General features: G+C 40.7%; 1 protein-coding gene across 1 annotated transcript; it reads left to right on the plus strand.

Moving 5' to 3' along the window:
• Positions 1-6,311: 6,311 nt before the first annotated feature.
• Positions 6,312-14,394, plus strand: CDX4 (caudal type homeobox 4). The gene is made up of 3 exons (XM_055269503.1): positions 6,312-7,014; positions 12,765-12,910; positions 13,611-14,394. The coding sequence occupies exons 1-3, from the start codon at positions 6,510-6,512 to the stop codon at positions 13,815-13,817; spliced, it is 858 nt and encodes a 285-aa protein (XP_055125478.1). The 5' UTR covers positions 6,312-6,509; the 3' UTR covers positions 13,818-14,394.
• Positions 14,395-15,117: the final 723 nt, after the last annotated feature.

A 15,117-nucleotide genomic window follows, 5' to 3' on the forward strand; every position in this document is an offset into this window, starting at 1 on the left:
CTGTATTTCCTGAATTTGAATGTTGGCCTGCCTTGCTAGATTGGGGAAGTTCTCCTGGATAATATCCTGCAGAGTGTTTTCCAAATTGGTTCCATTCTCCCCGTCACTTTCAGGTACACCAATTAGACGTAGATTTGGTCTTTTCACATCGTCCCATATTTCTTGGAGGCTTTGTTCATTCCTTTTTATTCTTTTTTTTCTAAACTTCTCTTCACAATTCATTTCATCTTCCATCGCTGATACCCTTTCTTCCAGTTGATCACATTGGTTACTGAGGCTTGTGCATTCATCACGTAGTTCTCATGCCATGGTTTTCAGTTCCATCAGGTCCTTTAAGGACTTCTCTGCATTGGTTATTCTAGTTATCCATTCATCTAATTTTTTTTCAAAGTTTTTATCTTCTTTGTCATTGGTTCGAACTTCCTCCTTTAGCTCGGAGTAGTTTGATCTTCTGAAGCCTTCTTTTCTCAACTCATCAAAGTCATTCTCCATCCAGCTTTGTTCCGTTGCTGGTGAGGAGCTGCATTCCTTTGGAGGAGGAGAGGCACTCTGATTTTTAGAGTTTCCAGCTTTTCTGCTCTGTTTTTTCCCCATCTTTATGGTTTTATCTACCTCTGGTCTTTGATAATGGTGATGTACAGATGGGTTTTTGGTGTGAATGTCCTTTCTCTTTGTTAGTTTTCCTTCTAACAGTCAGGACCCTCAGCTGCAGGTCTGTTGGAGTTTACTGGAGGTGCACTCCAGACCCTGTTTTCCTGGGTATCAGCAGTGGTGGCTGCAGAACAGTGGATATTGGTGAACCGCAAATGCTGCTGCCTGATCATTCCTCTGGAAGTTTTGTCTCAGGGGAGTAAGTCTGCCCCTACTGAGGGTGCCTCCCTGTTAGGCTACTCAGTGGTCAGGGACCCACTTGAGGAGGCAGTCTGCCCATTCTCAGATCTCTAGCTGTGTGCTGGGAGAACCACTACTCTCTTTGAAGCTGTCAGACAGGGACATTTAAGTCTGCAGAGGTTATTGCTATCTTTTGTTTGTCTGTGCCCTGCCCCCAGAGGTGGAGCCTACAGAGGCAGGCAGGCCTCTTTGAGCTGTGGTGGGCTCCACCCAGTTAGAGCTTCCCGGCTGCTTTGTTTACCTACTCAAGCCTCAGCAATGGCAGGCGCCCCTCCCCCAGCCTTGCTGCCACCTTGCAGTTTGATCTCAGACTGCTGTGCTAGCAATGAGCGAGGCTCCATGGGCATAGGACCCTCTGTGCCAGGTGCAGGATATAATGTCCTGATGTGCCATTTGTTAAGCCCGTTGGAAAAGCACAGTATTAGGGTGGGAGTGACCCAATTTTCCAGGTGCCATCTGTCACTCCTTTCTTTGACTAGAAAAGGGAATTCCCTGACCTTTTGCACTTCCCTGGTGAGGCGATGCCTTGCCCTGCTTTGGCTCACACACGGTGCACTGCACCCACTGTCCTGCACCCACTGTCCGGCACTCCCTGTGAGGTGAACCCGGTACCTCAGTTGGAAATGCAGAAATCACCCATCTTCTGTGTCACTCACGCTGGGAGCTGTAGACTGGAGCTGTTCCTATTTGGCCATCTTGGCTCCACCTGAAGTCTATTTTTTAATATTAATATAGCCACTGCACTTTATTTGATAAGTGTTTGCAATCATATCTTTTTCTATCCTTTTAATTTTAACCTGTCTGTGCTTCTATATTTAAATGAGTTTTTGTAGACAGCAGAAAGTTGGTCTTTCTTTTTACTTGACTATATGAACCATTTATGCTTAACATAATTTTCTATGTGGTTAGATTAAGTTTATCATCTTGCTATGTTTTCTACGTGTAACATTTGTTCTGTTTATTGTTATTTTTTGTTCTTTCTTTCTTTTCTGACTTCATTTGAATTACTTGATTTGCTTTTGCAGCATTCCATTTTATCTTCCCGTATTTGAATTTTTTTAGCTGCACTTATTTGGAGAGTTTTTTTTGGCTTCCGGTTTTGCATATGCATCTTTATTCTATTACAGCCTACCTTCAAATAATATTATACTACTTCATGTATAAGACCTTACAACAATGTATGTCTATTTATGCTTTCTATCTTTTATGCTATTGTGGTCATACATTTTATGTCTATATAATTTATAAGTACCAAAAAACATTGTTGTTATTTTTGAACAGTGAATTATATTTTAATCAAATTTTCAAATGAGTAAATAAATAAATACTGTAAATCAAAATATGGTACTCAACAGAAATAAAAAATGCTTTTGATTATCTCATCAGTAGGCTGGACATGTGGGAGAAAAAAAACTCTCAGCTTGGGGATATGACAACAAAATCTTCCCAAACTGAAAAGCAAAGAGAAAAATATTTGAAAAAGGAACAGAATATCTAAGAATAGTGGGACAACAAAAGATGTAACTGTGCATGCTTGGAACACCATAAGGAGAAGAAAGAGAAAAAAAGAAATATTTGAAGTGACTGAGAATTTTCTGAAATTAACGTCAAACACTTAACAACATTCAGGATGATTCCAAAAAAAAAGGAAAAAAAGAAAAAGCTACACTTAGTCTTATCATATTTAAACTGCAGAAAATCAAAGATAAAGAAAAGATGAAAGAAGTTTAAAAAAGATACAGAAGTTTAAAAAATGGCTTATTTGCAGAAGAGCAAAAATAAATTAGAAAGAAATAGGTAAACTATCGAGAGAAAAGAAATCCAGCATCTTAAACTTCTGTATCCTATGAAATTATCTTCCAAAAGTGAAGGTGAAATAAACATTTTGTCAGACAAACAAGAACTGAGAACATGTGTCACCAGAAGAATGGTCTCATAAAGTTGAAAGAAGCTCCTCAGGAATAATGAAAGAAATATTTATCAGAAACTTGGATGTATTTAAAGAAAGAAAGAATATTAGAAAAGGAATAAGTGAAGGTAAAATAAAAGATTTATATTTTTATCTTCATTGATCTAACAGAAAACAGTTTGTCCAAAATAGAAATAGCAACCATGTGTATGTGTGTGTGTGTGTGTGTGCTTATATATAAGAGAAGTGAATTACAGCTATAATAGAAAGTTCAGAAAAAAGAATAGAAAATATTTTGTTATTTTAATGTACTCACACTAGCTGTGAAGCAGTATAATGTTATTTAAAAGTGAACTTGGATTAGTTGTAAATGTATATTGCAAACTAAGGAGACACCTAAATAAAGTAGAAAAAAATATATAATTGATGTATTAGTCTGTTCTCATGCTGCTAGTAAAGACACACCCAAGACTGGCTAATTTATAAAGAAAAGAGGTTTAATTGACTCAGTTCCACATGGCTGGGGAGACCTCACAATCATGGTGGAATGCAAAAATGAAGCAAGAGATGTCTTACATGGCAGCAGGCAAGAAAGAGTTTATGCAAGGGAACTCCCATTAATAAAACCATTAGATCTCATGAGACTTATTCACTACCATGAGAACAGTATGGACAAAATTGCCTCACATGATTCAATTATCTCTACTTTGACCCACCCTTGACACGTGGATATGATTACAATTCAAAATGAGATTTGAGTGGGGACAGAACCAAACTGTAGCATTCCACCCCTGTCCCCTCACAAATCTTACATCCTCACATTTCAAAACCAATAACGCCTTCCCAACAGTCCTCTAAAGTCTTAACTCATTTCAACATTAAATCAAAAGTCCACAGTCCAAAGTCTCATCTGAGACAAGGCAAGTCTCTTCTGCGTATAAGCCTGTAAAATCAAAAGCAATTTAGTTACTTCCTAGATACAATGGAAGTACAGGCATTGGGTAAGTACACTTGTTCTAAATGAGAGAAATTGGCCAAAATGAAGGGGCCACAGGCCCTTCTGAAATCCAAAGGGCAGTCAAATCTTAAAGCTCCAAAATGATCTCCTTTGACTCCATGTCTCACATGCAGGTCATGCTGATGCAAGAGGTGGGTTCCCATGGTCTTGGGCAGCTCCATCCTGTGGCTTTGCAGGATACAGCTCCCCTCCTGGCTGCTTTCATGGGCTGACATTGAGTCTGTGGCTTTTCCAGGTGCACAGTGCAAGCTGTTGGTGGATCTACCATTCTGGAGTCTGAAGGATAGTGGCCCTCTTCTCACAGCTCTACTAAGCAGTGCCACAGTGTGGACTCTGTGTGGGGGCTTCAAGCCAATATATGCATTCTGCACTGCCTTAGCAGAGGTAATCCACGAGGGCTCCACCCTTGCAACAAATTTCTGTCTGGAAATCCAGGTATTTCCATACATCATCTGAAATATAAGCAGAGGTTCTTGAACCTCAGTTCTTGACCTCTGTTCATGCATAGGCTCAACACCACATGGAAGCTGCTAAGGCTCAAGGCTTGCACCCTCTGAAACCACAGCCTGAGCTGTACCTTGTCCCCTTTTAGCCAAGGCTGGAGCAGCTGGGATGCAGGCCACCAATCTCAAGGCTGCACACAGCACTGGGGCCCTGGACCCACCCCAGGAAACCATTTTTCCCTCCTAGGCCTCCAAGCTTATGATGGGAGGGGCTGATGCAAAGTTCTCTGACATGCCCTGGAGACATTTTCCCCATTGTCTTGGCAATTATCATTTGGCTCCTCGTTACTTATGCAAATTTCTGCTGATGGCTTGAATTTATCCCCAGAAAATGGATTTTTCTTTTCTACTGCATCAGTAGGTCTGCAAATTTTTCAAACTTTTATGCTCTCCTTCCTCTTGAGCATTTTGCTGCTTAGAAATTTTTTCTTCCAGATACTCTGTATCATCTCTCTCAAGTTCAAAGTTTCACCAATCTCTATGGCAGGGACAAAATACCACCAGTCTCTTTGCTAAAACACAGCAAGAGTCGCCTTTGCTCCAGTACCTGACAAGTTCCTCATCTCCATCTGAGACCACCTCAGCCTGGACTTTATTGTCCATATCACTATCCGAATTGGTCAAAACCAATAAAAAAGTCTCTAAGAAATTCCAAACTTTCCCACATTTTTCTGGCTTCTTCTGAAGCTCCAAACTGGCCCAACGCCTGCCTGTTACCCAGTTCCAAAGTTGCTTTCACATTTTTAGGTGTCTTTACAGCAGTGCCCCACTCCCAATACCTATTTACTGTATTAGCCTGTTCTCACACGGTTAATAAAGACATACATATAATGTAAGGTAGATACCATTAGGTTCTCTATTTTTAAAAGGGAAAACCCGTGAAACTCAGAGAGGTTAAGTGACTTTCCCAAAGCCATAGAGGGATTAGCTAAATGGCGGTGGGGGTGCCAGGTTAGGTTGGATTTTGTGTAGGAGCATATTTCCTGAGTAGGAAGCAGACTGGAGTAAAGGCTGTGGTAGGTCTTGGGGGTGCTGGGTGGAGAGGAGGAACACAAGAGGTGACCTGGTTTCTTGAGGCAAGATACTGATTTCATTGGCGTCTACTAGCAAGTCTATGTCTTTTTCAACAATTGGAGTTTTACAAAGAAAATTTTTTAGTTTGCTGCAGCTGCCATGGATTTGAGACTGCAAGAGTTCTGGCCCCTTGAGGCACTGGATTTCGGACAGAAGCCATACCTGGCAGAAGGAGACACCTGAGAGTAGTGGATTGACATGAAAATAGGAAAGTTTATTGTCTACATGGTTCTCTCTCTCTTTCTCTCCCCTGCGATTTTTCATAATCTACGTTACTCATCTTTCTTTAATTTGTGCATATTTGTAAAACATTCTATTAATTCAGCCTGCCATCCACTACAGTGTAATCCTAGGAAGGCAGAGCAAGAATTTTTGTCTTTTATTCACTGCTGTATCCCCATGCCTACACAGTACCTGGCACGCAGTAGACGCTCAACAGAGAGTTGTGAAATGAATCTTTGCCCTTGGAAACAAAGGCGTCCTTTTGATGGAGGGAGTAAGGAGAGTAAGGGAAAGCTCTTTTCATTGGCATCCTGGGCCAGTGCCGTGCGGTAAACCCCTGAGAGGGAATTTGGTCAGAAGGAGACTGCAGATGCAGGTTGGACGCGGGAAGATCGGTGAAAGGGAGGAGGCCGCGGTGTAAGGACTGAATCCTAGAGAGCGGAACTTTGCCCGGTTTCTGCAGGTCTCTATCTGACTTTGAGGGGAGCTGGTCAGAAACCCCTGGAGGAGTTCCTGTCCCCAAAAGCACAATACTGACGCTATGGGGACCAGATGGACAGAATCAAGAAAGATGAGACAGAAAGGCCTGGAAGCTTGGGGAGTGGGTGAACAAGCTCCTGTGAAAGTGAAATGGCCCTTCATTTGAATGCAAATGCTATGTAAAAGCCTGAAGCCCTTTGACGTCAGCCCAGCCATTGGTGGCCTATCTATACAGGGCTACAAGTCACCTGGATACCCTCTTAGGAAACGTGGGATGGAGTAGTCTGAGGGGCGCAAAAGAGCTTGCGGCACAACTACGTACTGATAAGTTTATTCTCTGCTGCTTCTCAAAGTCGAGTTGGGGCCTTACAGGGACCTCAGGATGGCTTAGGGAGCGCCTTCTACCCAAGACATGATGTACGGAAGCTGCCTTTTGGAGAAAGAAGCAGGCATGTACCCGGGCACTCTCAGGAGCCCTGGGGGAGACGGCACAACTGGGACAGGCGGCACGGGGGTCGGTGGGAGTCCGATGCCAGCCTCCAATTTCGCTGCGGCACCGGCTTTCTCGCACTATATTGGGTATCCTCATATGCCCAGCATGGATCCTCACTGGCCGTCTCTGGGAGTCTGGGGCTCACCCTACAGTCCCCCGCGAGAAGACTGGAGCGTGTATCCTGGACCGTCTAGTACAATGGGCACGGTGCCGGTGAACGACATGACCTCTAGCCCCGCCGCTTTCTGCTCGACCGACTACAGCAACTTGGGCCCTGCGGGCGGTGGAACTAGCGGCAGCAACCTACCAGGCCCGGCTGGCCGGTCGCTTGTCCCGACGGACGCAGGCGCCGCCAACGCCAGTTCCCCTAGCAGGAGCCGCCACAGCCCCTATGCATGGATGCGCAAGACCGTGCAGGTGACGGGTGAGTAATCAATTCCAATGCCCACACACTTTTCCTTCCTTCCCTCTCCGCTACATCTCTTGGTCGGCCTGCCCTCGTACTTCTCAGGCCTCTCCCAAGAGGGCTTAGCTGAGGAGACTCCTATATGGCTGGCTGGCCTATTAGGCATCTCCCTCGCGTTCGCCTGGGCTCAAAACTCAATCACTGAGTGCAACGATTGGGACTAAACCTACCCTGGAGGTGATTTTCGCCTTTCGCTGCTCCATGAAGAAAGCGAGTGAGTGGACAACGGATATGTTGAGCCACAAGGATCAGGATGCAACCCTGTAGTTGCCCACATGGGAAAAGAGATGCATGAGAAAGCTCAACGGGTGAATGAAGCGAGAGGGCAGCTGTGGTGTCCCGTTGTTCAGGCACTGCTGCTTGACTGTTCCATTTCCAAACCCTTACCCATCTGAGCGGGCTGTCTCCTCCCTCCCCGCCCCCAAAGCTGATGATGATCAATTTAGGTTCACAGTGCTTGGCTGGCAACAGACCCTCCAGTTTAGCCACGAAGTCCCCGACGGCAAAGCAACCTCTTCACCCTGGCCTCTCAGGGAAGCTCCAGCTTCCTTCCTACAAGTTGGCAGAGGCAAATTGGCCTAAAACCCATTGCCGTCTTACAACGTCCTTTCTTCTAACCCAAGTGTTGAGGCAGGCGAGAAGGCTACAGCACTGACCTGGCACGTAATACGGTACCTAACCCTCACACCCGCCAGGCACGCAAATGAATCAGCTCCAGCACTAATAAATGGCTAAAGCCCTCATAACTATCAACGCAGGCGTCTCTCAGGCGTAGGGGCCGAATGCAGGTCTGCGGCAGCGCGAGAGAAGTCAAAGCGATCGCGATCACAGCCTAACCAGCAAGCCAGTGGGCGACTGCTGGGAGCCAGGGCGAGGGAAGTGGCCGTTCCACTTTAATCTTAGACCGGGGCGGGGGGAGGAATGTTTGTTTTCAACTGTTGTTCTTTTATTACATTCTTATTATTCCAACCCTCGCTCCCTGTCATTAGAGAAAATTAGTAAAAATCCACTCTGAGTATTTTCATCCCTCTGGGGAGGAAATGGCATTTCAATAGCATTTGTCCGCAATGATTATGCTCCTGTTCTCAATTCTGCACTTTGTCTTTCCTCCAAAAAGCAAAGACAGGAGGGTGGGAAGTGACCCATTTTTACCATTAGGAGAACTTTTAGCCAGGAAGAGGAAGTTCTGTGTATTAGAACCTCACTAGAGTAGCGATTCCAAGGTAAAAGTAGAGTTGAAATACTTGGCTTTAAAGCGTTTGCAAGTAAATCTGCATTTTTCAAAAATATGAGCGAGTCTGTCGACTCAGTAGAATAGAAAAAGAGGCTAGGGTGGGCACTCCCAGAGTTTTTATTACATCTAATCTCGGGGTTGTAATTAACATCCACTTACTAAACCTTAACAATCAGCAAAAGACGCAAAATCTAGAAAAGTAGTTGCTCGCAGTCTAGGATTATGTTCTGATACACATTAAGAGGAAAGTCACTGGCGTGCTGTTTGCAATAGAGAACAAGAGAGGAAATGGATGAGATAAAAGAAATTATCTCCAGCCTTGAATTTTCTATTTATGAGGAAAAATATGACAGTTTTATCTGCCTAAAGGTCTTCCATTTACATTTGCTTTTATTAGCCTGAGTCTCTCTCTTGGGTAATTCTAATGCCAGGAAAGGTTTCGAAACGGGCTCCTTAGTCTCTTGCATCTTCATCATTAGCTAAACCCTCAAACCTGACTTTACAATGGCACCTTCACAAGATTTTCTATCCAATTTCTATGAGAAGTTTAAAATCGAATATTAGAACCATTTCGATTATTGGCAGCCTATTCTATAGATGAGGCTTCATTAAATTAAAACTTTGTTTCATTTTAATGTCTTATAAATAAAAATAACCCCTTTGCTGTATTCTTATAGTCTAAGGTGCATATTTAGCAGCAATTTAAGAATATGATGAAAAACTTTGGTTATCTCCCTAGAAAAATGCACAAAGGCACAGCAGCACACACACAAACACAAGTAATTTGTTACATAATTTTAGGAGATTCATGGATCCATTGAAGCCCTTCGAATGGACATCAGGTTATAAACCCCACGAAAAAAATTAAGCTGATCACCTCACTAGGCCACCCACTCAGGACCAAAATGCACCCATTTATATGCTTAGTGCATTGTGGGTCTTAAATATTTGTTTAATGAATGAATGAGTCAGATCCTCCTAAATTTTCCACTTCACTCTGTAGTACTGTGGGACAACATATGGTTTATGACTGAGAGGAAAAGATGAACTTCAATATGGAAGTAACCCTTGATTAAGGTAGTCAAATGAAAGTTCTTTCCATTACTGAAAAATGTCTTAAATAAATGTAAAAAAAGAAAAAATGCATGTATTAGTGGACAATCAGAAAACATTTCATAGCGACCATTATAGCATGTTATTTTCTAATGGGGGCAAGGAGGCTGACACATAGAGTAAATGACTGTTCCCTAAGTGATCTGATTTAAAAAGAAGACATGTTTATTTCCACTTAGTTCTCTAAGTAAGTGGTCTATTTCTATACATATCTAACTTTAAATATTATGCAAAAAGGAATATGACAGAAAAGTTTCTGTGGAAAGTTTAATATTTTCATGCACTTTCACATTTTAAACATTGGCAAGGTGATAACCTAAGCAGGCTGGAGAGAGGCTTTTCTGTTAGAAGTGGAAAAGACGGGGAGAGAAGGAAGTAATTGTGATTGATTCTGATTCTGATTAAATGTTTTAAGCTACTGGACAACATGAAGGAATTTATGCTTAAAAGGCATTATTCAATATGGACACTTCATAAAATTAGTTGCTTAATAATTCTCGAGAGTTATCATTGTCTTCCTTGGTTTTGCTCATTTCATGGGACAACTTTTTAAAAATGAATTTGGATGCAATTTTTAGCTAAAAACAGTGAAATATTACCATAAGATGAAAAGTCCTCACAGTGGAGTCCATTAGACAGTACCCCCTACAGAAGAATATTCATTTTCATAATCTTTACATTCACTCCCATCATCATCAACTCTATGTTTGGAGAGTGACTTTCTGCCTAGAAGCACTTTTGCAGCCAGTCTTTCAAATGAACACCATTTTAATTTTATTTAGGGTGATAAGTCACCATATATTATGACATTTGCTTGTGAATTCTGGGGAGATAATGTGGTTGGGAGGATGGGAAGGACTCCATCCATCTTTAACTACAGAAGTTTTTCTGACTCTTTGAGGAGAAGGCAAATACATCTTAGGTAGTATTGATTTCCTAAATAAACTCAATAACGGCTGAAAATGGAGCCCATCACCCTGAGAAATGTCATAGTCTCTGGAAAAAGAGAACAGCTTGAACAATAAAAGTTAGTTCTGTTAGTGCTATTTTTTTGGTGCTTGGGTATGGGAATATGGACATTAGGCTTTACCAGAAAATGTCCAAATCCCCTTCATCATCTATTCTGGTTTCGTCATTTTATCTGGTTTCATCATTTAAGAAGAAGAGGCAATGGGATTGGGAGAGACAATTTGAGGAGCGGGACACAAAAGGAGCACCAGGAAATTCAAATTTATTTCTCTTTGTAAACTGTGCAGTCAGTTTTTTCCCCTGAGCTACATCTTCTTGGAGTTTTAGGTCTTATCTGTCAGATTTTGGCAACAGACTCTTTTTAACACTTCACATGGCTTTGATATGCAGCCAGGCTCTTCCTTATCCCTCTTTTCTTCAGGGGTTATATTGCCGGAAAGGGTAGGATTTTTATGGCAAATAAAGGGGCCTGGTCTTGACTTTATTGTCCTCAGAAGAAACTGCAAGAGGGGAATTTATGACCAATGGGGGTGGGGAAGGACTACAACCTTTCCAGAGTTATTGATGTCTGGTTATGTTTATTGATTATCAAAGAGCATAAAACATGGATAAAGACAAGTTGAATTTTTAACCAGTCTGCCTCAAGTTATAATTTAAACACTCAGCAACTTTAAGGTTAAGAAGGGTTTTAGAAAACATGATTTCAAAGATATATTTCGATCTCAAGATTCGATGTTCTAGAAATAAATTAAATCTCCAAGTTTTCATTTTTTTTCTCTAAATATGCATTCTGTCTTTGCAATATGCCAAAAGGCAGACTTACGGTTTCCAGGTTTTTGCTTAGATTCAGAAAACCAGCTCAAAGTTTAGGAGTTTAAGGTAGGTTAACTGACTGGACCACATAGGTTTCCTTTTCTAAGAGTGGGGAAAGGAGATTTTGTTCAGTTCATTATTTAGCCATTTAGATTAATCTTATATCACTTATCCAAAATTTATTTCTTCACTGGTGTCCTTTTTATTTTCCTTTTCTGGAGATGAAAGGGTGTCTGACATTTGTTTAGGGCTTGTAAATTCCGAACCAATTGGCTGGTGTTCCTGAATGTAAAGAGGATTCAGAATGGGATCTGATGCTATGTAACTCTTTTGTTAGGCCTGTGCTGTATCTTAACACCTCAGTGGAGTTTAGGGAACCACTTTAAAGACGTCTTTGTCCTACAGATCACCCCCAAAAAATCACTTAAAAAACAACCAGGGAAGATCAGAAGGAGTATTTAAAAGCCATAGAGAAAAGGAGGAAGATCCTGGAAGGGGGCAGAGAAATTAAAAAGAAAAGGGAACTTCCTAAGTGTCTTTGGAAAATTTGAAAGGAGGAATAAAGCTCTATTCGAAGGAGGGCATGAGGAATTAGTTAAATGTTGTAACACAAAGCAAATGTTTGTATATCCTTTCAAAGGGCATGGAATACTCACTTTATTCTGCTTAAGTCAATACCTCCTCCTTCCCCCATTCACTATCCACTTGGTAATAAAAATTAAGACTCTCACATAAAAACTATTTTTTTCTAATAGGTAATGGGGTTTTCTGAAACAGAATCTGCTAAATGACAATAAATGTTTTCTTTTTAAATTACTATTCAAACCAAACTCTAGGAAATTATGTAATTATAGTGTCAGGATCCCACAAGTGTCTTCCACTCTTGGGCCATTATTATGCGTCCCAGCATATTTGAACTTGGAGTAACATTTAATTAGCATACTTAAATTGGAGTCAAAGATATGTGTTTGGGTCCCCACTCCTCAATCCTCTAACACAAAGTCATTTACCTTAACTGAGCTTCATGTTTCTTATCTGTAAAATGGAGATAAGACATGTTCTGCATAATTCAAGAAGGTAGGTAAGAGGTTTAATAGGAACAGTACGAAAAGACTGCATAAAATGTAATGGGAAGTGCCTGTATAACGGACAGTTGCTATTACTGCCAATGCTAATCACATATGTAAGTGGGAAGGTAGTAAACACCATGGGTTAAAGTGTTTAAGCATTTTCAATGCTCTGCTATAAAAATAGGTCAAGATGGGATGTTTGTGATTTGACCAATCATTTTAGGAGAAACGTTAATTAAAGAGATTTTGGTTTCATATAGAAAGAGAGATATAGATATATAGATATATGCCTATGTCTATAGATGGTAGACAGAGATATTGCTATCATAGCCACAGATGAGAATATATTTAATGGAGAAATTGACTTTTATGAATATTTGATTCAAAAATATACTTATTTTATATTTTAAAGCAAAGATGAGGGTGGAAAGAGTGTCTATGATTTCTTTAACTAAAACAATCTGCAAGAAGCAGAAAAAGATTAAATGCAATGCTTTCTCTCCTAACAGGGAAAACCAGGACAAAAGAAAAGTATCGTGTAGTTTACACTGATCATCAAAGATTGGAGCTGGAAAAGGAATTCCACTGCAATAGATATATCCCCATCCGGAGAAAATCAGAGCTGGCAGTTAACCTGGGCCTTTCTGAGAGACAGGTACACCAGAAGTATATCCAACATGTCCCACATAGTCCATTTCAATAGAATCAGAATTCTAGAATTGTAAAGTCCCTTCATGCATTGCATTTCAACCACGTGTGAAGGCACATTGATATCGCTCTCTTCTATCTCCAGCAAGAGATATAAAATATTTCATCACCCTTGTTCTCTCATTTATGTTTCATTAATATTTTACTAATAGGAAGACAAACTTCCTATTAGTATTAGTATAATTTATTAATAGGAAGATAAATTTTCTATTTTATTTTATTAATATTATACTAATAGGACGTTTCTCTTTAGCGAAATATTAATAAAACACAGAAATGGTTGATTATAATTACCTTTGCTACTTAAATCTCTCTCTCTTATCAGCACACCTCAGCTTCTGTCATTCCAGCATTATTTATTTCTACCTGTGCAACAGAGGAGGTGGGTAAGGTATAATATTAAGATTATTGCATTCAGAGTTGGTAGCCCTAGACTTGGATCTCAGTTTCATTTCATGCAAGGTACTTGCCCTCTCTAAGTCTCCAGCTTTTTTTCTAACCTGTTAAGTGGGCATACTTCACAAGGTCATTGTGAGGCTCAAATGAAGTGATGCATATGAAAGGGCTTTGTAAATGCTAAAGTCTCTGTACAATACCAGAAATCACTGAGTTAACTGCATTCAGTATGTTGCCCCATTGTGTTTCAGGTGAAAATCTGGTTTCAGAATCGCAGAGCCAAGGAGAGAAAGATGATCAAAAAGAAAATCTCTCAGTTTGAGAATAGTGGAGGCTCGGTGCAAAGTGACTCTGGCTCCATCAGCCCTGGGGAACTACCTAACACTTTTTTCACCACACCATCTGCAGTTCGTGGATTTCAACCTATTGAGATACAGCAGGTTATAGTCTCCGAATGAAAGAAAGCAAAGGGAAATTTAAAGTGCCCTTTTTTTAGTGGTGCCTTTTGGTTATCTGCAGGGGAGTTGGAGCAGGGTGTAATTCCCTGTAAGGCAGTATTTGGAACGGATGGATGCACAATGGGTTGAAGATAATTTAGGGGACTTTTACTTTTAGAAAGTATCCCCAGAAAACTCCTGTCATGTGCTGTGCTAGATGTCAGTCACTCAGGAAGCTTAGTGGTAAGGTATATAATTAAAAGCTAGAATCACAGGCCCTTCCAACTCTGTTCACAATTTCAGAAACTTGCTTATGAATAGACTGTAAAATACAATTTTGCCAGAAAGCACATTTGTGTATGTGTACTTTTGTTTGTTATTTGATGCTAGGTGTTTTCTTTTATGCTATCTTTAAGGAGTGAGAAGAAGGTAAACCAAAGTTTACCTATCTTTAGCTACCTTTCCAAGTGTTTAATTCAAAAGCTAACAGAATTTTTATAACAAGATAAATGTTTTAAAAATCATCAGAAGGTGATTCTGATTCCATTGTCACTGCTTAACAAGAATAACCAATAAAAAAGACAATTTTGGCCCTCAATCATACTTGTCTGGCATCAATTATCTCAGAACTTTCAACCTGCAGTGTCATTTTAAAATCTTGTCAAAATAATGAAATCAGACTAAAACAAAATAGGCCAGCTTGGTTGAGTAAGGTACATCTCCAACTCATAGAGTAAACTCTACCCCCTCTACTGTCTCTCCATTCCCATTCCAGTCAGACTTCCGTAAGCACAAGACAGTGAACTGGTATGTAACCCATACCTGCCATCACCTTTCAACCTGTTCAATTTTACCCACATTATGTCATGTCAATGCAGTTTACTGGTTTATAATCCAAGGAGCTGCAGTTTACAGGTTAAAAACACACAGCTTGACTAAGAAAAGGGGTTGCAGTGATCCAGGTTGCCTAGAGCTTTTAGTGTGGGTCCAGCATACTGTTTGCATATTGTAGTGGCCAAAGACTAGGCTGTGAGTCCTTTTGAATTGAGATGGTTTAAAGGAAAGCTTGATTAAAGCGTGAAAACCGTCAGGGTTCAACTTTTCTTTTCAAGATGCACTTTCATTGTTCTTAAGAAAATTAGAATTTTGAGCACAACTATCTGTCTTTGAGTTGGGAGTAAGAAATGTATCCTCCCTTTCCTTATGAAAATCTCAGAAAGAGGTTTTACTTCCCCTGGCTGCTCCTGAAGGCACGTCATTTAGTTCTGAAAAGATTTAAGGGAAAAAAAACCTTTCGATTTTTGATCCAACCTCTTGGAAT

Source organism: Symphalangus syndactylus, chromosome X, assembly GCF_028878055.3.
Source record: "Symphalangus syndactylus isolate Jambi chromosome X, NHGRI_mSymSyn1-v2.1_pri, whole genome shotgun sequence".
Lineage (NCBI taxonomy): Eukaryota > Metazoa > Chordata > Mammalia > Primates > Hylobatidae > Symphalangus > Symphalangus syndactylus.